Here is a 24,489-nt window from a genome sequence, read left to right on the forward strand (position 1 = left end):
TTTAAATCACCCATCTTCACTCATCTAGCACTGCCTAACAGCGAGATCTCAGGGAAGCGCCTGCAAACACTGAGGTTCGGAGGGATAAGGGAAGACTGGGCTCCTCTTTGCCTGCGCTGCTGGATTACCATGAGGAAGCCATAAAGGTCTTCCACGAGGTGTTGGAGTGTTATTAAACCTTTTGGTTGGCATCATCAACTACAGTTTATCTTAAATTGAAAAGAAGACTTTCCAGTCCCCAGCAAATCTCATATTTCTGATTTCTGTTTCAGTTCCCTTATAAACGGGACAGAAGGAAGGGAGGCTGCCGTGGCCGTTGGTGTTCCGCACTTCTCCTTTCTGACCAATGTACACTGAAGTAAAATTCAAATGCTCTTTACCACACTGAATTTTAATCCCCATTAGAGCAAAATCCGAGGCCAGTTAATCTCAGGGAATACTCCCGACTGAAGGGCAGTTTTCCCTGGATGTGCACACACCATCAGGGTGTGCTGTTATTAGCGGGAGACCATCCGAACATAACTAAATACATTCATGTGGTATTTTAAACTGGTTTAAAATGCACAAATTAAAATTTTAAAAAGGTTTACTAAAATTAGAAATTCTGCAGAAAGGAGGTCATTGCCATACTTGTTACCATCTGTGAGGGACTTTCATCTTTCCCATGAACATTTCTGAGCCAGGGATTGCTTAACTGGGTTAGCTGCGCTTCTCCGGAGCGCATCGCGCTCAGACTTTGCAGACACCAACAGCACAGCCATATGTGCAAACAGAAAACACGAGGCGAGGATATTTGAACGTTCACTTTTGCAAAACACATTATTTCCTTTCCTGTGCTGATCACAGAACTGAAAGGTGCTCAGCTCTGCTGTATGGGATCAGTGCAAGGCCATCGGCATCGACAAGTAACAGTTACCCTAGCACCTGAAAAAGGACTTGAATAAATAGCCAGAATTTTTACTTGCTAAACACTAAGCGTGAGCCGTTTCTAAAGAGAGGTTGCACCTTGTCAGCTGTAACAATCTGCAAGCCTCTGCGTGCCTGTAGTGCAAATCTACCAAAATTACCACCTGCAAATATGATACTCCTCCAGGAACAGCCTGTTTGCTGTGTATGTAGGGTCTGTTGTGAACACATCCTGGCACGGGAACGCAAGCTGGGGAGGAGGCAGCTTCCAGCTGCATTCCAAAGTCTCCTTTTGACCACAAGAATATTTTGGATTTGGTTTTGCTGCTGGAGAGGAGTGCAGCACACAGGCAGTCACCGCTGGTTTGGCCGGCCATGGTGCAGCTGTGCCTTCAGCAAGATCTCTTCTGCTGGAAGAGGGTGAAAATGCAGGCATTGCCCTTGGAAACCCGGGGAGGAGCAGGTTCATCCACTGGCACCGCCTTTGGCTTGATGCGACTGTTTAACTTAATTCAAAGTTGTAGCAAGTCAACAAAAGGGAAAGGTTCATAGCAGAGCAGGTTATTTTCAAAGCCTGAGCTTATATACCCTGCATCTCCCTTGGCAAAATCTGACAGAGGAGGATGATGCTGAAGAGCCAAATAAACTCCAGTGTGGTTGCAGTAAATGTGATGGCTCTACAGTTCCTTTGTGCCTCATGCTGTAGCTTCCTACCACAGCTGGTACTTTAAAGGCCATCTAACATTTTTCTGAAAGTCTAATCAACAAATGTATTCCTGTCTGCCCAATAAAGAAAGCCACCTAGTTTTAATTTGGAAATAGAATAATGGATTAGTATTAAATCACCTTATTAAGAAATTTTTTATCTGATGATGTATGGAAGTATTTTCTGTAGGCTAAGCCTGCATAGCTACACTTGGAAGTGAAAAACTGTACCTGTCAGAGACAAATAACTTCAAAAATTACCTTACATTAAAGGACTTCACATCATTGCACGGATAAACATGAAGAAGTAGAACTTGTCTTTCTCTACTCTGACTAAAGAAAAAAAGATGCATTTTTCTAGGCTTGAAATAATAATTTGCTTGAAGGTTACTTCACCCCTTGATTAAAACGACTAAATAATGCATTGTACATGAATCACGGAGCTTTTAAAATCCTGATAAGACTCCATTAACAAATGAGGGCTGGATGCCTGCCACAGCTATTACACAAAGGTGCAGTCCTGACAACGCAGAGCTAACACAGGGGTTCTCGCGGGGCTGCGGGACCCCAGCCAGTGTCCCCGGCACCACTCCTGCTCCCCTCGGGTTGCTCCGCGCTTCTCTCTATCTCATTGCAGCCTCAAGAAGGCTCAGGCAGTGCACTTTACTTATGGTCCCTACCTCAAAAACGGAAAAAAGCCCCGGTTTTCAGTAATAGTTGAAGTGTTTTGAGAATTGCCTCATTTTCATAGAGAGGAGAGCTTTAATTGTAGAGCACGGGACCAGCCTTTCCCCCCCGGCATGGCAGAGCCCTCCCCTGCGAGGTGCTGGGAGCCGACAGCTCCCATTGACATAAATTATGGTCGAGTCAATGGGGCTGAGAGTACTTAAAGTCATTCAGGAAGCACTCAGGGCTTGGTAAAATGATGGCATCATGTAATTTAATTAGTACAGTTAGATAAGATGATTCTTTCAAGCAGGAATTAAAAAAAACTTTGATTTTCAAAGGCAATTTAGAAAACATAACATCAACCCACTCTATTCCTTATAACTAAGAACATATTTATTTTATGGCTCCTACATTAGAGGCCATTAGAGTGGACTCTTCGTGTAACGCAGCAAGTTTATTTAGGATGTACATTAGCCGTCCTTTCAATCTGATGTATTAAATCAATGCATCTAGTAATGTATGTTTAGAGAAGAAAGTACTTACACTGCGGGATATTTGAACAGTATCAACAGATCAACTGGTTATAAATTATTGTCATATCCTTTTGATAAAAATAAAATAATCTATGAAGGGAAAAAAAACTTCACAGCCTAAAGTCTGAGAGCAGGCAGCTAAATAGAGGGTATGTAACCCCCCACTGACTAATGGAGCAGCGCACGGTGCACTAGCCGGTGTCATTCGCTTTGGTTCCTTAGGACATGGCCGGCACCATGCTAGCTCTGCGGTGGGCAGGTTCTGCAGGACATTTGCTGGAGCATGGCTACACTGGTGTGCTTCGACTTGGGGCCAGTCTGCAAGCTGACTGTGCAGTTTTTATTTTTGTTAGGATTTGGATAATAGTCAAGGGATAATGACTTAGAAGAGACATGGATGAAATGATACAGAGACACTGAATGCTATAAAAAACATGGCAAACACAAAAAGATGGTAACTTCGAATAAATACTGAGACAAGACCCAACATACGCATCGTGAGAGCGTGGGTGTTAATGCTTGTTCCCATGTCCCTGGGGATGGCAGCAACAATTATGGGATGCAGTCCTGCAAATCAGCTGTGCGCTCACGAGGCTGCGTGAATCGTAAGGCAGTAAGGCAAATGGTGGGGAAACAGAGGCATGGGCCAAGGAATCAACTGTTTTGTAGAACTCCCCTAACCAGCTCGTAACCCAAGGTCTCTTCCTGCTATCTGAAACGTGAACAATATTAATAGACACTGACACAGATAAAAACGTTCCTTACAAAACATCCTAATCGTTTTTTAAAAAACATTTGACATCTCTACTGGTAAACATAAAACAGATTTGAAGCAAGCTCCAGAAGTTTGAATGCCCATCCCTATCCATTCATCTGAGTCCAGCACTGAACTTTCATTTACTTACTGTCAATAACAACAGTGTTAGTAAAAACATAGATGCAGATAGCAACACGTACCAGTCTGCGAATTTCTCTCTCACACTCCCTCTTAATTCTGCTGATTTCCTCTTGATGCAAGTGATACACACTCCTTATCTCCGCTGCTTTAATTTTGTCAGCTTGGATGACCATAGTTAAAGCCTCTTCCACTTGTTTCTTAGCCCCCTTCAGCTCTGAAATTTCTTGCTGCATTTTTATTTTCTCAACTTCAAACCCCTTCTTGGCCTCCTCCTTCGCCTCCGTGAGCAGCACCGTTTTCACCTTGTCAGGAGCCCCATCGCGTACAGCATTGAGAAGGGTCTGTAGTCTCTGGATTTCATTATCTTTAATTTTTATTACTCTAAGTAGTTCAGCTTCGTGCTGTCTCAAAAGGGCTTCTCGAACTGCTTGGAGCTCCTTCATTTTCTCTTCATGAAGTTTGACTTTGAGCTCTGTTACCACCACTGTACTTTTATGCTGTTCGTGTTCTTTGATCTGTTTAACTTCCTGATTTTTCTCTCTTTCCAACTTGCTGACCTACAAGGAAAATCAGAAAAGTATTTATAATCAACAGAATGATAAATACAAATTACAACATTCTCTAAAAATGGTAGGGATCAGTTTACAATACAATACAAGTTTACAAGACCTTAATGTTGTATGTCTGTGCTTTAGCGTGTATGTCCAGAAACTCGGCTCATGTTTGTGTCATATGTGCTAGAAACAACCTAACATTTAAGATAATACACATTTAGGAATTAGCCACTATCTTGTGGAGTAAGTCTGTCTCCTTACTTTATTTTTCAGCTGGATACCTGCAGAAGCTCTCACACATATGCAAGACAAAAAACGCTCTGTGTGAGCTACTGTGAAGCTCCAAACAACGGCATTTTATCAGATGCTTTTTCAGCAATGAATTATTCATTACAAACAACTAACTGATTCTGACCACAGAAGGGTCAAATGATATTTCAATTTAAAACCATACCATGAACTCAGGAGAAGCCGTGATGAGCAGTGTTGTACTGAAAGGACTGGGGAGGGCAGGGGGAAGGAAAACAGGGTCTTCAGTCTTGAAACTGCAAACACTGCTTCGCAACAAAAGGATTAATAGGTGTTCTATTTAAATATATATATGCACACCCGTAGAAGCTTCCTTAAAAATTAGATTCATAGTCTACAGTGCCTAATAATGATGCTAATTAATGGAAAAATGCGGAATATCATTCTGTCCCTGCATGGTAATGCATGTCTCTATCAGCATTCTGGAACAAAAAAACCCCAAAGTTTATCAGGGGAAGCTAATTTGGGGGATTATGGAAAAGTAAATGAATTTTTCATGCCCTCACTGAGAAATGGTCTGAAGGCTATTGCTAAAAGCTCTTTGGCTTTTGCTTTCTCTAAGGCTCAGGGTGAAACTGGGCCTCCTTAAACTTTGGCAATCAGAGGCAGAGCTAAGACCCATTACTGCATCCGAAAACTGTATTGCAGCTGATTTGAAGGATTTTGAGCGTAAAATCCAAACGAAATTAGTGTAAGCGTGAAAAAGAAGAATGAGCAAAGAGAATTTCTGAACAACACAAAATTGCATTTAAAACCCACCCTCATAAATAGGTAAATATTTACTAGAAAAAGTTCTAGTGAGAGAAATAAAGGATGTGGACAGCTTTCAGCCCTCCACTATGATTATGCCATCTGTTTTGAGCAGACGTTTGGTTTTCCTGATCTCTTCCTAGCTACATGATTTTTCAACTTCATTTCTTCCTGCATGGCAGGAGCAAGCGTGCTGCCCACAGCTGAGTCCTGCCTGCCGAGGGACCGGCCATCCTCGCTGCCTGGCTTTCCCACCAAGAGCTGTGACACCAAAGCATCCTTACCTTCAGAGATCTTTTGTCCCATATGCATATTATAAATACAAGGAGAACAATTTAAAAATCTGCAATAAAGGGGTTGCCTCATGTTTCCAACAGAAGGACAGTTGCTGGTGTACACACGCTGATGATTTATTGCTGAAGTCGGGTAAAAGTCAGCTACAAGCGGAGCAAAGAGTGGCTAACAGACTATTTTAATTAATGGTGGAAGGAAAGGAAAGGAAAAGATGCACACCTTACTCTTTTCTTGCAGCTACAAGTGGAGCAAAGAGTGGCTAACAGAAACAACAGACTATTTTAATTAATGGTGGAAGGAAAGGAAAGGAAAAGATGCACACCTTACTCTTTTCTTGCTGGAGCTCTATCTGGATGTCGGTGAGCTTGGCCCTGAGCTCTTCGTTGGCAGCCTGCAAGGCAGCCAAGGCGTCTGGCTTCTCCCCCCGAGCTCGGCTACTGGCGCCCTTCTTGGACATGGTGAGGCTGCGCGGCAGGGGGGAGTCCTGCCCGGAGACCCTTGTCCCAGCGCTCCCTCAGGGCTTCCTGTCCTTGCCTCCGTCCCACTACATTTTCTTACTTGCCTGGAAGGAGGGAAGTCACATAACTGCTGTCAGAGCGCTGGAGGTGGGTAGGCAATGCGATACCCACGAAACACACGGTCACACACAAAACATTTCTCGAAAGCATGAGGTACACGTCAGCCAGCTAAAGGGGGTCTTCCCTGGCTTAAGGAAGGGCTGAACAGAGCTCCGGTGTAATAATATTTTGGTTTACACTTGTCTAGAGAAAAACATTTAAATCACAAACTATAAATGTTTTCTGTCACTTCATTTGCAGTGGAACTCACACAGTGCAGAGGATGTGGATATTGGGAGGGATGTCCAAGCACCATCTCCTGGCACCAGCACAGCTTGGAGGCAGCAACAGCTGGGAAACGATTTTCAGTACAGGCAGAATACCTTTATGTTCTTTTAAAAACGTCTTAGAAAAAAAAAATTCATTTCCTACAAATACTTTTTTAGATATTCATGATGAAAATAATAAAAGCAATAACAATAGGAGGAAGCTATGGAAGCAAGCAGAGATCACCCAAAGGCAACAGACGCTTTCCATACGGGAGCAAGTGGTGCATCATCAGAACAGCAGCTAAGATCACAGAATGGTTAGGGCTGCGTCCTGGAGGTTTTGTTTCTCACTGGAGCAGTGGAATGTAGGTACCTTGTGCTCCATCCCAAAATATGGATGTTTCCTTATGTTTCTTTCACACTTTGTATACTTCCTTAAGAATCTTCTCTTACAACGACACGACTTTGACAAAGCACCACGGAAAGAGAATCCCTGTGCTGCTGCACAAGCGCCTTGGCAATTATCCTGTGCCATTTTTCTATCTGGGGATAAAGACTATTGCGGCAAAAACCCAGTTCTGTCCTCTTTAAAAGATAAACAGCAACGCACACAAAGAAAGAGTTGCCTCTGCTTCTCTAGGCAAAGCTGACTACCCTAGCAAAGGGCTTTTTTTTTTTTTTTAAATTGACAGTGAAAAAATTTAATTAAATGCCCAAAGGACCAGCTACCAAGCTCACACAGACGATACACACTTACAGAAGTGCTAAATGGGGAAACACCAAGGAGGAGGATCAAAAGAATGATCAGAGAATGGGATGATCCTAAAGACAGAGTAGCAGAGGAGGTACAAAGTCCAGTGGTACAAAGGCTCTGCCTTTCAACATCGCTCTCAGACAAGACTTGGGCCAGCTTCTGACCCCAGGACAAGGACAACGTGGTTTCATTGCTTCAGAGCAAACAGCAGAAGGGATCAGGAATATAACAAAAATGTGTAAATTTACAGAAAATGCAAAATCTAATGAAAAAATGTTTCACAGGAAAACTTCAACTTGCTTAGATAAAGCTATATCCTGAACAGATTACAGGTATTTCTAAGTTCAAAACTTACTGGGAATAATTTTTAACTGTCACTGCAATTCCAGTTTGAAGTAAACCCTTGTTTTAAACATCTGTTTAATTTATACTAGAAAAAAATACACAAAAAGCTCAAATTTAGAGAAAGATTTCCAGCCTTGTTAATACTAACCTTTATTAAGACGGATAACAATCTTTCTGGACGCCGACCTTCACTGCATTGGTTTATTCATCCTGTCTCATCAAAACCCCAGCAGAGCAGCACTACTCCCTGTCCAGGCACGAGGAAAGAGGCTTAACAGTACAGGGCAGCTGCCATAATAAATAACAATAAACAATAATGTCAAATAACAATATAATAATAATAGCAAAATAGCATAATAAAATAATAATAACAACAACAACAACAATAATAATAATAGAACAGCTTGATTTGAATTTTAAGAGCAAAAACCTGCATCCATTAGGGAGAAAAGAGCAAAGGGAGCTGCCTCGGGGGAGATATAATATATATAATGGGATATGAAGCTAGGAGAGGGCTGAGAGCATCTGGGAGAAGTGGCTCAAGTTTGGTAGTAACCAGGCAGAGCTACCGAGAGCCAAGGAAAACAAGTAGGACAAGCAGTCACTGCAAATCTACACTGGGGAGGCTGAGACTTAGAGAAAAAAGGGGGGTGGAAAAATAGAATTCCTGATATTAGTTGCCCAAACTAAGGTAGTACAAACAGTCTTAATCCTGCTGTTTCTCAGTCAGGCTTGACTTTGTAGCCTTGAAGTTTCTATAAAATGAAATGTGTTTGGTTTGCCAAAGGAATAGAAATAAACAAAATTTTACAGATATTGCCTGAAAAACCTATAAACAGGAGTAGATATTCGTAGTATTTATGATTCATGCTTCTTTGTGTAAGGAGACGCAACACATCAGTGATTATTTTACAATGGATTTCTTAAAAAACCCTCTTTCTTTAGAGATAAAAATGGGCCAGTCTACAGCCACGGGCACTGAATTCTACCTGCTGCAATGAATGGAGCACTTGTGCGCATTACAATGATTTTCTTAAAAAATATGTTATAATGATAGATGGAGGTGGAGTCAGGTTATTTCACAACCTGAGGAAACAAGAAGCAGCATACTATAAGCTTTTAACTGCTTGCATTAGAATGTCAGGCAAATAGTAATTTGAACGACGCAGGGATTTGTGAAAATCATGTAAATCAGAAGGATTATTTTTGACAGACAAGGGCTACAAGAATTTTGGGGGTTTTTTTCTTACAGAAAATAAAACTAACTGATACAATTAAACTGAAAGGCAAAAATGTTATTAAAGAAGCGCAAGCCCAGCAGAACAGACACCCAGCACACACCCTCCCCAGTTGCCCCCCGTGGGTCCCAGTAGCAGAGATCCCCATTTCCCTGCCCCGTGCCGGTATCGTCTCAGACAGCCCCTCGGGAGCATCGTGCCCAGGAGCACACACACCGTCCTGGCACCCCGGCACCCCTGCAGAACTAACGGTTTCTGAGCACAGTTCACTTGGTGGAAATTCTGCCTGAAGTCCGTTTGTAGCACTCGGTGTCCTCATACTTTGCGTGTTTAAGCTTTTAAATTTTGTTTAAAATGTTACGAAGGTTCAATTGCAGGAGTTGACATGTTTCACGCCAAGCAACAGCCTAAATATGATTTTTCTCTAAGAAAAAAACAAAATTTAAAACTGATCAGCTTATTTCAAGAAAGAAAGGCTTGTAGTGCAACGTTTGCTCCGAGTGGGTCTACAAAACCTTTAGAGAAGATCTGAAACATTATCAGCAAGGTGTGCCCTGCTGTCCCGTACAAGCAGCCCGAGCGCAGTGAGCTGGATGCCTGCAGGTGCTCCACTGCCCAATGCCACCGCCCGTGTCTGCCACCCATCCCTACATCACTGCCCGGAGAGTTTCTCCTCTACAAGCTCGGCTATGGCTCACATCTACATGTCCCAGGGCAGGTCTGAGGTAACAAAGGAAAGAGGACAGCGCGGATGTTCAGGTCCTACAGGCTGCCATCGGTGCGGTGTGGTGAAGGGGCTGATGTCGGAAACATCTTCCAGACGGGAATGCTGAAGCCTTAATGAGATTTTCCCAGAGAAAAAGCAGCTCCCTTGCCAGTACTTAAAGTAATGAGCCTGCTTCAAAAGGAGCTACACAGAAATTAGCTGAGGACTCCTTTAATTAAATCTTTAAGGATGAAAAGGGACATAAGGATAAAACCTGAACGTAGCCAAGAATAACACCCAAGGATTAAGACATCCAGATAATAGGAATTTGATCAGCCTTGGTAATGGTCCGTCTGCACAAATGGACGAATAGCAACGAGACCTGCAGAGCAATGGGGAGCTGTTCTGCACACCACGCCTCCCCGCACAAAAACCTGCGGGGCAGGCAGGGAAGGGTCCTCAGAGGAAGACCTGCAAGGAAGGAGCATGCTTCCCCTTTCTCCTGGTAAACAAGGGCTGTGTTCATCGTAGATGTGCTCATATGGAGTGGGAAGGAGCCTGTGGAGGAGGTGATCAGCAACAACATAAAAGTCTTTAGCTAATCTACATTCATGAAACTCCATTGGTTTCAAAGACATTATGAAAACTTGAGCTGACGAAGCCTACAGGCTCTTGAACTTCTAAGTATGAAAAGACTGAAATGCAGTGTGAGCAGTAGATATCATTATTGACCAGATTGATTTATCTCTGGTCAACCAAGAAATATAATCAGACTTGCTCTTCACCTTCAAGGACATTGACTTTGAAGGCAAAATCAGCAAAAAGCAACCATTATTGGGATTTACAACAGAGTCACGTCAGAGAATAAAAGCTTCAGCTCATTACAGCTTCAACACGTTACAGGTACCATTCACTTATCACTGTTGTCATTCCCAGGGAAAATAATGGGAAATCAGACTGGACAGAGGAAGACAGCTTTCGAGTGACACCCATGAGCTTCTGTGTATGCAATGGGAAAAGCATCATTGTTGGGAACTGTGAAAGTAGGTATTTGTGTTAATAAAAGTGCTGATCTTGTAATACGAGATAGCGGTGTCTGCTGGTGCACTCCTGCACACAGAAGAGCCAGGTGGGGACTGGCGGACAAACGCCAGTCTTAAAAGAACAGTTCTCCCAAATACTGGGAGAAACACTTTCCACAGGAAATGTTTCCAAGCCAGCATCATTGTGCTGGTACAGAACGCAGCGCAGAGATGGTTGGCTATGCAAACCTGCCCTTCCCTGGTCGCTCCATGCCCTGCTCTGACAGCCAGCTAACGTGCGGTGAGGCTAATGCTGAGGTGCCGAAACTGAGCACAGACCATCAGAAAGTCCAGTCCCTACAGCTAACAGACCACATCCGTGCGACACCGCCATTGGAGTGCTGGGCAGAGGAGCCATTTACTATAAAACCAGTTACGTTGCCTTTCTATTTTTACCTTTTCTTTTTTTCTTCAATGAGTTATGTAGAGGGGAACATCTATAAGACACATTGTCTTAAAAGAACAGAAAGGTCTTCATATTTTTGGTTCTTGGAGAATACATTATGCATCTGATTCCTGGCATGTTTGATATTGAAAATAGCATTAATAATGCATCATAAGCTGCCTCTAGCAGAGCTTATCATTCTGTTTGCCTCCTGACTTGTAATTCAGACATCAAGGCTAATTGGAAAATGTGCTTTCTAGATAGCAGCTTCTGAAATCACTGTTTTACTCCACTTAAAAATAAATGAATAAATCCCTACCCAGGGTAGCAATATTTTAAGCAAAACACAGCTTAAGCAGAATATTATTCTTAAAAATACAGAATTTTTCAAATGTATGATATGGCCTTGTAACACTGTTACTTTCTATTTTTGACAAATTGTTATAATTAGATTAGGCAAACCTTTTTGAGTCTCTGGTGCATCTCAAAACATTACAAGAGAAAGAAAATGTAATATTGTCCGAGTTCCCACTTCCTCATATGGGGAAGCTCTTCTGGAATAATCTCAATTTTCCATTTAGGATTTCAACAGTCTACAGATCCAAACGCAAGAAAATGAGTTTTCTTCTGAAAAGGTATTTCATGCTACACCAAAGTGCTCTGCCAATGTAATCACATCACGTGCTGGGTTTGTGGTGGGTTTTTTTGTCTGTACAAACATTTGTCACAAGTAGTGTATTATTCATGCAGCTGCAATGTGAGGAGAAGAAGCAAATCTGTTGGAAATTACATGGAAAAATCCAGTAAGCAGGCAGCAAGTCTCGAAAGCACCGAGATCAGGAAATAATTGCCAAGACGCCTCTTGTCATGTACGTACATATGGTTATGTTGCATATTTCCTCTACACATCCCATGAGGATTTTTTTTCCTCTGTGCTGTTCAGATAATGACTAAATTGAGACTACTTTGTTAAAACTTCTTTTTTTTTTTTTTTTTAAATACAACCAAATGCAGGTAACTCAACCCAAACTTCCAAAGGAGCATACCTGCCTTGACCACACTTTTGCTGAGAAAGTTTCAGGTTCAGAACAAGGCTTCTCACCAAAACTAGCAGAGGATGTCAGTGTAAGCACAGCCTGAGCGCACAGGATGCTCATTCAGAATGTGAGACACTTGCATTCAGGGCTCTGCTTTTAATCCAGTGCCATGCTCACTGGCAATAGTGTCTTGTCTTGAAGATTTCCACTCTGAGCAGAACTACCACGTGCTACTGTATGCTGGCAAATCCCTCGCGGGCTACCTGTATCGCAGAGTGAATGCACTCCTTTACCAGCAGTCGGCTGGTTCACAGCAAATCTCAGTTTCCATAAGGGAAAAACCCAGACAACCAATATTTCCCAGTGTGAAATAAGGTCTGAAACGTATCTTTGATGAAATAACATGCAATTTAAATGAAAAATAACAACCACTCCCTCCCCTCAAACCCACCGTGCAGTAACGAGTCTCTGCAGATGGAAGCCCAGCCAAAGTTTCGCTGAGGATTAGATCAACGCCACCAACAGCTTTAACAGACACATGTCAAATCCTGGCTGACCTGAATTTTTCCTCAAAGATAAAGCTAACTGTGGTTGAAGGATTAAACTCTTTGATGGGTGGACCATGTTTATGAAACCCAAGCAAACCTCGTAAGCTACACATCCGTAGTTTCTCAAAGATTAATCCTTCAACCACAGTTAGCTTTAACTCTTTGATGGGTGGACCATGTTTATGAAACCCAAGCAAACCTCGTAAGCTACACATCCGTAGTTTACACAAATCCCTATACGCAGGCTTAGCGTGTGTGCCTGCAGTTACCTCTTTGCACCACACACACACGTCTAAGCCCCATCCACTCATCTTTCATCCTAAGTTTTTACAGGGATTGTTGATTTTTTTAAATGCAGAACACAGCTGGGTGTCACTTATGTGACTAGTTAATGGTTTAAAGCCAAACAGAAGAGATGAACAGAATTTCAGTCCTGGCAGACAGAACTGGTACTGAAGCTCAACACGCATATTTTACCACCACAAGTTTAACGTCACCAAAGCATGCCACCTTTTGCATCTCTTACAGCTAAATTGCAGAAAGTGAAGCAATTAATTAGAAACAGCGACTATTATGTAGGAAGCTAATTTTCTTTCTTTCTCAGATACTCCACAACACCGAAGGTACAAAACTACACTGGAGTTATTGCACTAATATTACCACAGTGCACTTATCCAAATTCTCCGTTAACCTGCAGCAGCTCCAAATAATTCCACTGATTTGTGGAGGATTATTAGCGAGAAATGCATTTCAGACTTAATTCCCTCAGTTTAATATTGTGTCATTCCATTATCTTGATCACAAACAAACAGTTTGAGTAATGCCATCCATTTTTCCAAGGAATTCATGCCTGTATAATTAACTACAATCAGCTGGAACACAGATGGCATCGTATGATCCAAAAGCACTTTATGGAAACATTTTCAGCATGTTATTAACATCCCCAAATAACTATTTAATGCTACCTCTCCAGCCCCCTTCTGCATGAACACACAACACAGCTGGATTGGAGAGGGGAAAAGGCGGTATTTAACTGCAGCACTGTTATAAAAGATTTTCGGTTCTTGGATTTACTCAATTGATAAATGAGCTTGAAAATAACAGACTACTGTGGAAACAGACACATTGCCTTTTAGATTTCAGAATTAAGACTAATTTCCAGAATCACTGATCCTCACCAAACTAGCTTTGAGGAACTGGGCAGCATGGAAGGACACTGATGACAGGAGAAAGCTTTCTTTAGGCTCACCATGGTTATCCAAAAAATATATTTCTGTTTGACAGTTTACTTCTCAGTACGTGTGTGCCAAATTCTAAACTAAGATAAAAATTTACATTTAACAGAGACAGACAAGAATTTGAATGGAGAGTTCATTAATCTCCCAAATGAAAAGAGTTGAAAGCTGTTAGATGCCCATCAAGTTCTAAGGAAAAGCTGCTCCTTTAGCCCAAAAAACCCTGAGGATCAGATTATTTCAAATCTGACTTTTCGTTATTAAATACTGTAGTTTAAACAACCTTTTCTTGACAGTTGCCGAGACTCCGCTCCCTTATTTCAGCCCATCACTGCCCATTCATTTAGCAGCAAGCATGTCCCTTGACCCATAAACTGATTCAGAAAGAAAGCAACAATATGACCAGACCTGTTGGAGATTTATTGTTACGATGCTTTAGGGGGACGGGCTGCAGTACCCACCGAAGGCAACAGCGCTGGGGACTAACACCATTCCTCTCCCACAAACATCTGCTTGATGAGGGCAGTCCTGGTGGGGGCTGGAGGTCCAAAATCTCATGGAATCAGGTGTGAGCCCTCCAGCATGATCTCAGACAGGAAGATGGTCCCTAGGAAAGACCAAGAGAGCTTTAGATAGACGGTGGTGAAAGGGAGATCTTTTGCATTATAGTAACCAGAGACAACATGCTGCTCGTCACACTGGGCAATCTTCTGGCAAGAACATTGCTAGGAAAGCTAAAGCCGAGAGAGATATCCAATTTAGAGATGACAAATGAGTTCAGAAAAGAAGCTGTTCAACTGTCACCCTACCATCAGTTAAGATTTAGTGCTCAGTATCACACCATGGGGCTTCTTAACACATGAAGCAGGCAGCACGGAATGAATAGTCAGCCTCATGCTAGAAATTTCCAGTTCCTCAACTGGAACTAGGGTGGGAAAACCTTAATGAGCATAACGGTCATTTATATGTATTGTCACACAATTAGCTGTAATTATTTTAGGTACACGGATTTCTATCACACGATATCATCATAGCACATGAAAGGGAGATAAAAAACAGTTCTGGAAATCATTACGTGCTCTGGGGGTTATTAACTCAGCCTTATATTCCTTCCTGAAGGAAGCCGGCAATTCAATATATCAGAGCTCTGCAGGATTCGGCAAGAGCAGTGCTTTTTAATTACTGGTGTTCATCCGTGTACTTGTACAATCTCTCATAACAGATCGGGAGACAAGACAACAGCATAACATTTGGTCTTCTTAAAGGAAAGCGCTGCAGAGAGACACACAGAAGAGGTCTAAGTTATACACAGACAGAAAAGACAAAATAAGAGTGTCACTTCTGCCAGGTTTAGTTAAAAAACCATGGCTTTCACCAGTCAGAACAGCAGTTCTAAACTTCAGCAACAGCAAGTCATTGCTGCTGTCCTGTAGAACTGGTGCTTCCCACTGCCCTGTGGCAGCTACAAGCAGGCAAATTGACTGACTATCAAGTTATACGAATAGCTTGGGCCCCACTGAAAATAATCTTGGGCATGGCATGGGCCAGGTGTCACCCCTAAAGTCAGAGAGAGGTTTGATGACAGCCAGAAACACCTCCTGGGCATCCCAGCTATAGGTCAGCAGCCCCAGCAGACAAGGCTTCCAGCCACAGCACCTCTGCGTCTCACCTGTGTGTTCTGAGCAAATCCTCTGTTAAAAGTTATTTACAGAGACACTAAGAAAAAGGAACAACCCAAACCCTCACTTATTTGTAAATCTTGCTCAGGGGATCAGGACTGCTGTATTTAGCTTATACACCTGGCTATAAAATTACAGAAATCTTTTTTTTCTAGGAATCACTAGTACGTTTAGGGACACTGGATCACTGATTAACACGAACTGCTGCATAGCTATTTTTTAAATTCACCCAATAAACAGCACGTTAGCGGTGTCTTTTCACAGTCAAGAAGCATTAGGGAGAAACAAGAAGTCAAAATACCCAGTTCATCGATACTGCACATTTTAAGTTATGCACTGAATAAAATCCATGTTAAGAGAAAATATAGAAATATTTAGCAAGCAGAAAATGATTTGAAAAGAAGGAAAAAATCTTGTTACCCAACGTCATACAAGAGCTCCACTACATCTTTAGAAAGAATGTATCTCTGCAAGGAGTAGGGATGCTAGAGAAGAACGATGCTGTCGGGAACAGCCGTAGTCCCTTGCAGCCTGACCCGCGGCCCATTGAAAGCAGGCTCTGTCCATCTGCGTTACAAATGAGGCGCTTGAGCCAAGTCCCACTCAAGTCAGCAGGCAACTTTCCACCACTGTAATGACCCAGTCATTAATATACTCGGAAGTCAAAAATAAGTGCCTAAAAGCCACTTCTCCAGAGCTTCAGCTTAAAAGCAAAAGATTCTCTCTCCAGACACGGACCAAACCATGGGTGGTGTAAAACACTGGAGAGAAGGAGGTGCCAGTGAGGCCCAGGAGCAGGGGAGGAGATGTGCCACCACGCTGACTCCAGCGCAGGAGCGGGACCGTCCCCGGCAGCTCTCCTCCGGGCAGGGCAGGGCAGCAGCAGAGCCCTGGCCAGGCAAGGTGAGAAGTGGTCTTGCCCAGAGGCTGGGCAGCACATCCCACTGATGATGATGGCTTGAGAGACAGCTGTGTCAGGATAAATGCCAGAAAATAAACAAGTTATTATCCATCCTCAGAGCTGGAAACAGGATGAGTCACTGGAGCCAGACATCCCGAGGTCGCTGCTCTTTTCCTAGGAATCTCTTCCAGTCTCTAGGGGCAGAGGGATGACACCCCTGGGCTGCACATGGACACAAGTCAGAGGGGTCTCCCCTTGCCTGCTCACCTCTAGGGCAAGCGCAGCTGAAATGTTAGGGGAAAAAAACAGAAAAGTAGTCAAGGAGAGTAATGACAGTAGAGTTGGTTCAGTGCTTTGAAGAAAAGAACTATATAAAGTTTTAAGCATAATACTCAATCCTTATAACACTAAGATGAGGCTTTATTCCAGATGACCATAAGAATATTGCTACCTTGAAAGAATTTTACGTGTGAAAGCAAATTCATATTTAGCCATGGCTGTACCAAATACAAGTAAGTTAACCTCCCTTTGATAATGTTTTTTGTGTTTGCTGTTGCTACGTACAGGGCCCACTCTGATCAACTATTTTTGGCAAATAAACTGCTTGGAGAGCACAACTCAGACACCCTCCTGTAAATCCCAGTCTGACCCTGGCACTGAGGTGCACAGAGAAGGACCCTACTGACACTCGTGCTACAAAGGAAACTCTGAAGCAAGAACCAACAGATCCTATCATCCACGACGAGTATCAAACTACTCAGTATGTACACAGAAAGGGAGAAGTACTCCAATTTTATCTGGCTAAGTACATATTTTCAACTATAAAGAAAAGATCCACTTTTTAAAAGATTTTAAAAAATAAATAAACAAACAAACAGCCCAACCCAGCCCATGGAAGATGAGTGAATAAAATCCTAAGGGCAAAATGCCCTCCCAGGTAACAATACAGAAATTCCAAAAATCCTTGCTGCAACAAAGCTCATGTTTCTGAAAGGAGAGGCAAAGCAACAAGTAGGAAAGAAAATGGTGAAGGTACACAGGAAAGAACACACTGAAGAGCAAGAAATGCTGGGTATGATGCTAACCAAACCCTCCTGCCTGCCAGGCTGACAGCCCAGCCACTGCCACGCCGAGGATGTGCAGATGCGGCGGTGCTCCGCTGCTGCTGACCTTGCCAAGGTGATTGCTGCTAGCTGGTGCCTGTGCATTAACCAGATGTACGTGGCTGAGAATTTTCAAGTTATAATCTGATTTTTTAAAGCTGATTTGATTTGAGATGCTTCATCAACCTTTCCAGTCCCTTTGCTTGGCACGCAGCTATCCATTTCTCTGGAGTTTCACAGAACAGATCAGTAAGGGGTTCAAGGCTTCCTTTCAGCATGGCAAACCCAGACCCATTCTTAGCTATTTCAGGCTTTTAAGGGGGATGAAAAGGTAAGGGTTGTTTCAACCTAATTTTAACATTTGAAGTCACAGGATCCATTCCTCTGGGAAAATCTTATTTTCAACACAAGAGCTCTGTAATCTTTTTTTTAACCAAGACTAATATCCAGAAGACAGGCTGACTTTCAGGGAAAACCACAGTTTTACACATTATCATACTCAAGATATAATTTCAGTTAGTAACAAGCATAACATAAATTAATCCCTCTTATGCCACACTAAAGCTAATAAGCATTACATTGAATACAAATATAATTGGATTTTTTTAAAATGTAAAAATAATTGCAATGAGCAACTCAGCAGGTGGACCAGCCCAGCCAAGTGTTCATGTGTTTGCAATGAGAAAGTTCACAGAAGTGATACCATCTTCCAGAGCCAAGAGTGAGAAATGGACACAGACGATTAAATCTCCAGTAGCACCATTGGGCTCATGTGGCCTCTGCCTGCCTACAGAAGACATCCAGGGATCAATACACCAATTATTTTCAAAAAACCACAAAACCCCCTACCACAACAGCAACTGCATAACTGCTCTCTGTAAGAGTTTCACGCAGCTGACTAAAACTGACCAGCAACTCTGAAAGCTCTCCTGATCTTGTGCTCACCAGCTGTGAGATTACGAAGGACAAGACACTCCTGGGCAGCACGCTGGCACCAATGTCGGCTGGCACCTGCAGAGCTGAAGTGCAGGTCAGTTTGCTGGTCCTGCTAAGGGACAAAACTGGGGCAATCTCAGGCTACATAAGTGTATTGAAAAGTCTCTCATTTCTCTGTGGTGGTGGAGGGGGGGAAGAAAGGGAAATGGGGAACCTCGGCAGCTGTTTCTGCTCATGCACTCTATTGGGTCACTAAAAGTGCTAGCCTTGGTTCTCATTGTGAAAAATGCTATATAAGAGAACAGGGGAAACATTCTCACAAACATCTCCATTTACAGATGGGGAAAAGCTACCAAGGAGCTCTTGCCTAGCTCTTTGTTTAGTGTGGCATCTGGGTAATCTGGGATTTGAATTCAGGATTTTCTCATCTTCTAGCCTCCTGCACTTACTCCTTCAGGGAAAGTTGCTTCTCATGTGGGTTGCATTGCACTGATCTTTAGCTAAGAGGAGGCATCCATCTGGCTTCTGACTTTCTAGCTGATCGTTGCTCTTAACAGCAGGAAGCAGCCGGCCCTGGGAGCAGAGGCACCGCATTCTGCCTGCAAGAAGCCAGTCGGGATGCCCAAGGGCACAAGAAATGCTGCCTGCTGGGGTCTGTGTCCCTATCAACTGCTGCCATCCCAGCCAGGCAAGTTCTCCAGCAGCGGCGAGGGTGGAACTACGCATCTGCAAAGCTCTGGGAGACTGGAGATGTGCAGCATGACATACAGCAAGAGCTGTGGCTGCTCTGCTCCAGAGTAAACTGAGTTTGTTAAAAGTTTTCACAAAAAAAAAAAAAATAGGTAAGAACTGTGCAGATACATACAGATCATTAAAGCCCCAAGAGAAGTCCATGCCCAAGCAGACATGCCGATGCTCCTGTGACCACCTGCACCGATAGCTACTTGCCAGCAGGCAAAGGGTTTCCCAGCCTGAAACGTGAGCTGCACCGGGATAGCAGACGCACCTCCTGAAACCCTGCACGGAAATGTGTAAAGGGGGTAAGGATGTAAACCTGAACCTCAGCTTCACAGTGGACACTTAAGAGCTGGATGCTTATGTACTTAACCGCTTAAGAAGATTTAGTAACGTGATGTGTAAGAAAGTCTAGTCATGGATAGGGGATAGAAACAAAGCAGGAATTGCTACTAAAATGGTGAGATTCCCAGCTGGGAGCTCCAAGGAGCAGAGCTACGGCTGGCAGTGTTTGATGTTCTGCTAGCAACCTGTAAAAATGAGTAAAGGGTAGGACATCAAAATCTGCTGATAACAGAGGATTATTTAGGTCAATCAAGATGAGAGAGGAATATAAAACAAGGAAGAAAAAATAAAGCAATAATCTCAAACTAGAAAATTGGGTAACTAGGCAACATGACATTCAATACAGGAAAGTACAAGATAATCTATATTTAAAAACACAGATTGACATATCCTGCACACAGAGTTTTAGAAGGAAGATCAAGTCATCACTGAGGACATCTGTTGTGTACACAGCTAGGTGAAGAAGAGATTAGATTGCAATAGCAGGAGATGGGAAATAAGACAAAAAGCTTTGTACTGTTGCAGAAAGTGGTAGGTATTCATTATTACACTCATATTCATCTAAAAGAAACAGCACAGGTACAACCAGCTCATGAAAGAATCAGGATCTGTGATTTTTTTTTTTGAAGAGACATTAAACAGGCAGTTATAAAATGTCTGATATTATGTAGGTGAAAAGGATGTTTCATTTACTTTATCACACTAATGTAAGAACCAGAAGCCGCCCTATGGGGCATTGGCAGGAGGTAGGGACATGATTTTCCCAGTGGAAAGATGAATCTTCCATTTTGAATCACACATCACAAACCCTGGCAGCATTTCTCCATTATTCTGCTGCTGCTGGGGTCAAACCACCACAAGCCAAATACAATGGGGGGAAAAAAGCTGCTGTTCTGAGTCCCGAGCTGCAGGGCGACAGCAGCAGAACTGGCAGCATCCAGCCCCAACACGACCCGTAACAGCGTTTATAAAAGGTACAACGGCAACTCTACTAGCAGTCTCCTTGGGTTCAGTTTCAGTAACTAAAGCTGCAGCACAATAGGTTTTGCTGCAAATGCCTCTCACGTATCGCCAAGAGCAGACTGTATTGCTCCGAAACCCTTGCTCTGAATATACATTGTACAAATCCTTCAGAAATGAGGAACCAGAGCATTCCCTGGGCTGGCGTGGGGTTAGCAACAGAGCCTCCGCTGCACTGATCACAAAACATCCTGCAACACAAACTCCGAGGTGAGCTGCTGGAAAGAGTTAAGCAGAATTTGGGAGAGATTAGCTGTCTTAGTTTGCAGGTATAGTGCGCCCATCAGCCCTCAAAGGCACAGCTCTAGGAGATCTTTGCTTCCCCAACCTGTTCTGGCTTTTCCATACTCTGACTGTGGAAGGATGCTAAAAGAAATAAAAGAAATATCATTAAAATTATACAGCCTGTCTTTGTGGTGCACAGGGTTTGTTGGTGGTGGTGGCTTTTTTTCAAGAAGCCTATAGTACAAATGACTGCAGTTTCACTTTATTTTCAGCCACATGTAAAATCCAGCTTCATTTCTCATCGTTAGCTACCATTGCTACACAGTTCTGGACGCACAATTAAACTTCCATGCTGCTTAATTTCTTTAAAGCATTGTCCCTACACAATCAAAAGTTCTCCAGAAAATAACTCTGAACGCAAAGCTCCTCAAGGTGCTCCATCTGCAGCCTCCTGCATTATTTCAATCAGGTTTGTAATTTCGCTCTTAATTCTACTTCTCACCCACCATGGATGAAGCATGACCACTCCCCGTTCAGCTCTGGTGTTTGTGGCCGGATGACGGCTCCTCTTACCCAAGCGGACAGCCTGTGCAGGACAACATTCTGCTTCATTACAGTTTATAAACAGGAGTGTGGAGCCTCACAGCCTAACCATGGCGCTGAAAGGAGTACCGTGCGATTGTCCTCATTTCTAACAACACCCTCACCTTCATCCCAGCTCGCATCAAGTGCATGTTACAAAGCTAACGTCTCTACATCTGTTTTTAAACTTGTATTCAATTAAATCACATTAAAATTAAATTCAATTAAAATCTCAAACGTTGGACCCAAGCATTGGCTGGATGCACATTTCACTTTTGGGCTGCGGAGCTCCCTGCCAGAGGGTAGAGTGTGAATACAAGCACAGATTACAGGTATTTTAAGCCCATTTTGTTTGGACAGGCTGACAGAAAGGAGCACCATGTGCACAGACTCAGGCTCAGAAGTTTGCCTAAACATCGCCCGGAATCAGGCTATAATTAGGAAAGAATTAAAATATTTACATGGACATAAAGAATATGTAGACTACGTCCAAGACAGTATTTTTTCCTTGTCAACTCTTTGCTACTGCAGGATAATTAAAATTATGATCCTGTTCCTACTTAAGTGACAAAATCTGCAACACGCCCCCCGCCAGTGGGCACAATAAAATAAATAGCATCGTATTAGGAACCTAACAGCCCCACAGAGTGGGAAGGAGAGTGCACCCGCATGACACAGACACCGTCTGGCCATGCAGACCCATCAAAAAGGCTGGGGAATTCATTTTAACAGCAAAATACAACAACAACAAAAAAATCTGTCTTCGCTGAACTTTCAAAGAGGGTTTTGTTTCCCATACAAAGCAGTGTGTGACGCCTGCCCCGCCCAGCAGCACCAAATTCCCAGTTTAGAGTGGGACCTTCCTTGCACAAACGGCATCGGGCAGGGCAAGGCCAGGCGCCAGGACTGAAACAACAAGCTGTCTTGGCCCTGCCAGCTAATGAGAATATTTGCCCTTCTGGTTTACTTTTTTAAAATTTTTGCATGGAAATCGCACAGCTTCTTCTTTCATTTTGCCTTGTGTAAAAGTCAGGACAGGCCAGACGTCCCCGTGAGACATCCTGGGAATGGACCCACCTGGGCGAGGAGGAGAGGGAAAGGAGCCCCAGGGCTTGGGGATCAGGGAGAGGTGGCTGGGAGGAGAGGTGTCAGTGGCCAGAGGGACAAAACTGTGGATTATACGGAAGAAAGAGTAGAGGTGCAGGTCACCATGGTGCAGCAGCCACAGTGAAATTTGTTTGCTTTTCCAAACCCTTGCTCTGGGCCTGGATGGGCTACAGCCCCGCTGCCTTTCTGCCTGCAAAGCGCAGGAGCCCAAGGTGTCTCTGCCATCTCCTGGGCTGATGCACACACAGGATGGCAACTTCTGCTCCTGCCCTCGGGGGACATCAGCTCACGCTACAGCATCCTGCGCAGCCGATAGGAAGTTTGAGCTGGGCTGATTACCTGTGCAGCGGCAAAATCGCAGCCCCTAAAGGTATTGCTGAGCTGTTTGTTTACTTTTAAAAAACCTATTAAAATGTATATGGAAAACATATATACAGTCATAGCATCTTAAGTTAAATATTAGCTTTTGAAATGTTCTTATTCTTAAAATACAAATCTGCAATTTATAAGTGACCACAAATTAAAGGTCCACGTATATATCTGAAATAACAGACAAAGAGTATTTTTTCTGTCTAGATAACACATATCTTATTACGTATTCTCATTAACAAAACCAGAATTACTTTCAAGTGTCAGACACTACATTTTAATGGTGACCAGTGAACGCTCCTGTCCCCCTGTACTGCCTGCAGCTCCTCTGTTGTAAGGAACCCTGGCTGGCTTTCCTCCAACAACCACAACTCCCTCCTCCCCACATAAACTTGCTCTCTGGATTTCACACCCAGTTCTGTACAGCTTTTTTTCTGCAGATTAAAAAGCTTCGAAAAGCAAACAATCTCTGATTGTGTATCTGAACCACTGAAACATGGTAGAGAAGGGAGTATAAATAAAGCTGTTACAACTCCAGCAAATAAACAACAGCGCAAAGCCTGGAAAAGTACCAGACCCTAGCTACAGAGAGGTTTATAAACGTGAGGAAAAGAAAACAGACTTGGGACACTAGGAGAGGCTGCTCAAACAGAAAATCATTACCTGCTTTACTGCAAGGTATCAATAAGCAGTGAAGGAAGCAATGTACCTGGCTACCCACCATTCAGTCTGTGACAGGAAAACCAGCAGAATTTCCCTTTCCATCACGGAGAAAGCTTTCCAGTCATGCTGGCCACCTTCTCCCCGGTAGACCCTCTCTGCGTGCCGCTGCCCCTCCTGTTCCCCACCCGGCAGGTACGGGCTTCCCTGACCCGCGGTGCTAATGCCCATGCCAGGGGACACGGGAAGATGCAGCTCTGCATCCAGAACACGTCCCTGCAAAAGCAGCGACAGCCACAGCCTGTTTCCTGATGCAGGACTGCCCGCTGCCTTCAGAGAGGGAAGGAGCTACCGCCGTGATTTCCCGGCATTTGCCGTAGAAGAGCCATGCAACCCCAAGCCCTGCAGCACAGGAAAGTAGCGGTACAGTAGCTACAGACTGAATTCAACTTACAATATACTTCGATGAGATTTAAAAATGATTTCAGACAAGAAATGCACTCGAGAAGGATTCTGGCCAGCCTTTCCTCACCTTTGCTTCAACTCCAGCAGCGCAGCATCTCCCGGCTTGTCACAGCTCCAGCTCCGAGGGGGCTGTGACTCAGCAAAGGGAGCAGCTTTTTATTTTTCGCATGGAACTTACCAAACCGTGCCAATATTACGGGGAGGATCTGCTTCCTGGATCCACTTCTCTGCTAGTCTCTCCTGAGATATTTCCACTGAACCCTCCCCATCTTGTTACGTTATGACAACAGGAAACAGTTTATTTGGGGAAAAATCAAATGCAAGCCTGCATGGGAATCAGGCTAAGCAAGAAAGAAAATTCCCAACCTCTGTCTATTTAAAAGAAAAGGTGGCGTCTTATTATCATCCTAGGAGTTACGCTGCTCCTAGTCAGACATCCTTAGAGCTGCGAGCATCTGAAATGCAGCTGAAGCTCGGCCAAGGAGCAGCCTCCTGCCCGAGAAGCCCCAGGCAGGCTGGCGGAGGTGGGAAGCACCCCGGGAGCAAGGCAGCTGCCTCCGTTCCTGCCCTGTCGTCTCTGCCCACCGA

At 43.5% G+C, this 24,489-nt stretch overlaps 1 protein-coding gene across 1 annotated transcript in view; it reads right to left on the reverse strand.

Annotated features, from left to right (window-relative positions):
- Positions 1-6,075, reverse strand: part of JAKMIP3 (Janus kinase and microtubule interacting protein 3) — a 29,264-nt gene extending 23,189 nt beyond the window's left edge. The window contains exons 1-2 of the mRNA XM_010074261.1: positions 5,941-6,075; positions 3,771-4,268 (exon numbers count right to left, since the gene is read on the reverse strand). Coding sequence (XP_010072563.1) covers positions 3,771-4,268; positions 5,941-6,075 — 633 coding nt within the window. The remainder of the gene's footprint in view (positions 1-3,770; positions 4,269-5,940) is intronic.
- Positions 6,076-24,489: the final 18,414 nt, after the last annotated feature.

Source organism: Pterocles gutturalis, unplaced genomic scaffold (assembly GCF_000699245.1).
Source record: "Pterocles gutturalis isolate BGI_N339 unplaced genomic scaffold, ASM69924v1 scaffold13507, whole genome shotgun sequence".
Lineage (NCBI taxonomy): Eukaryota > Metazoa > Chordata > Aves > Pterocliformes > Pteroclidae > Pterocles > Pterocles gutturalis.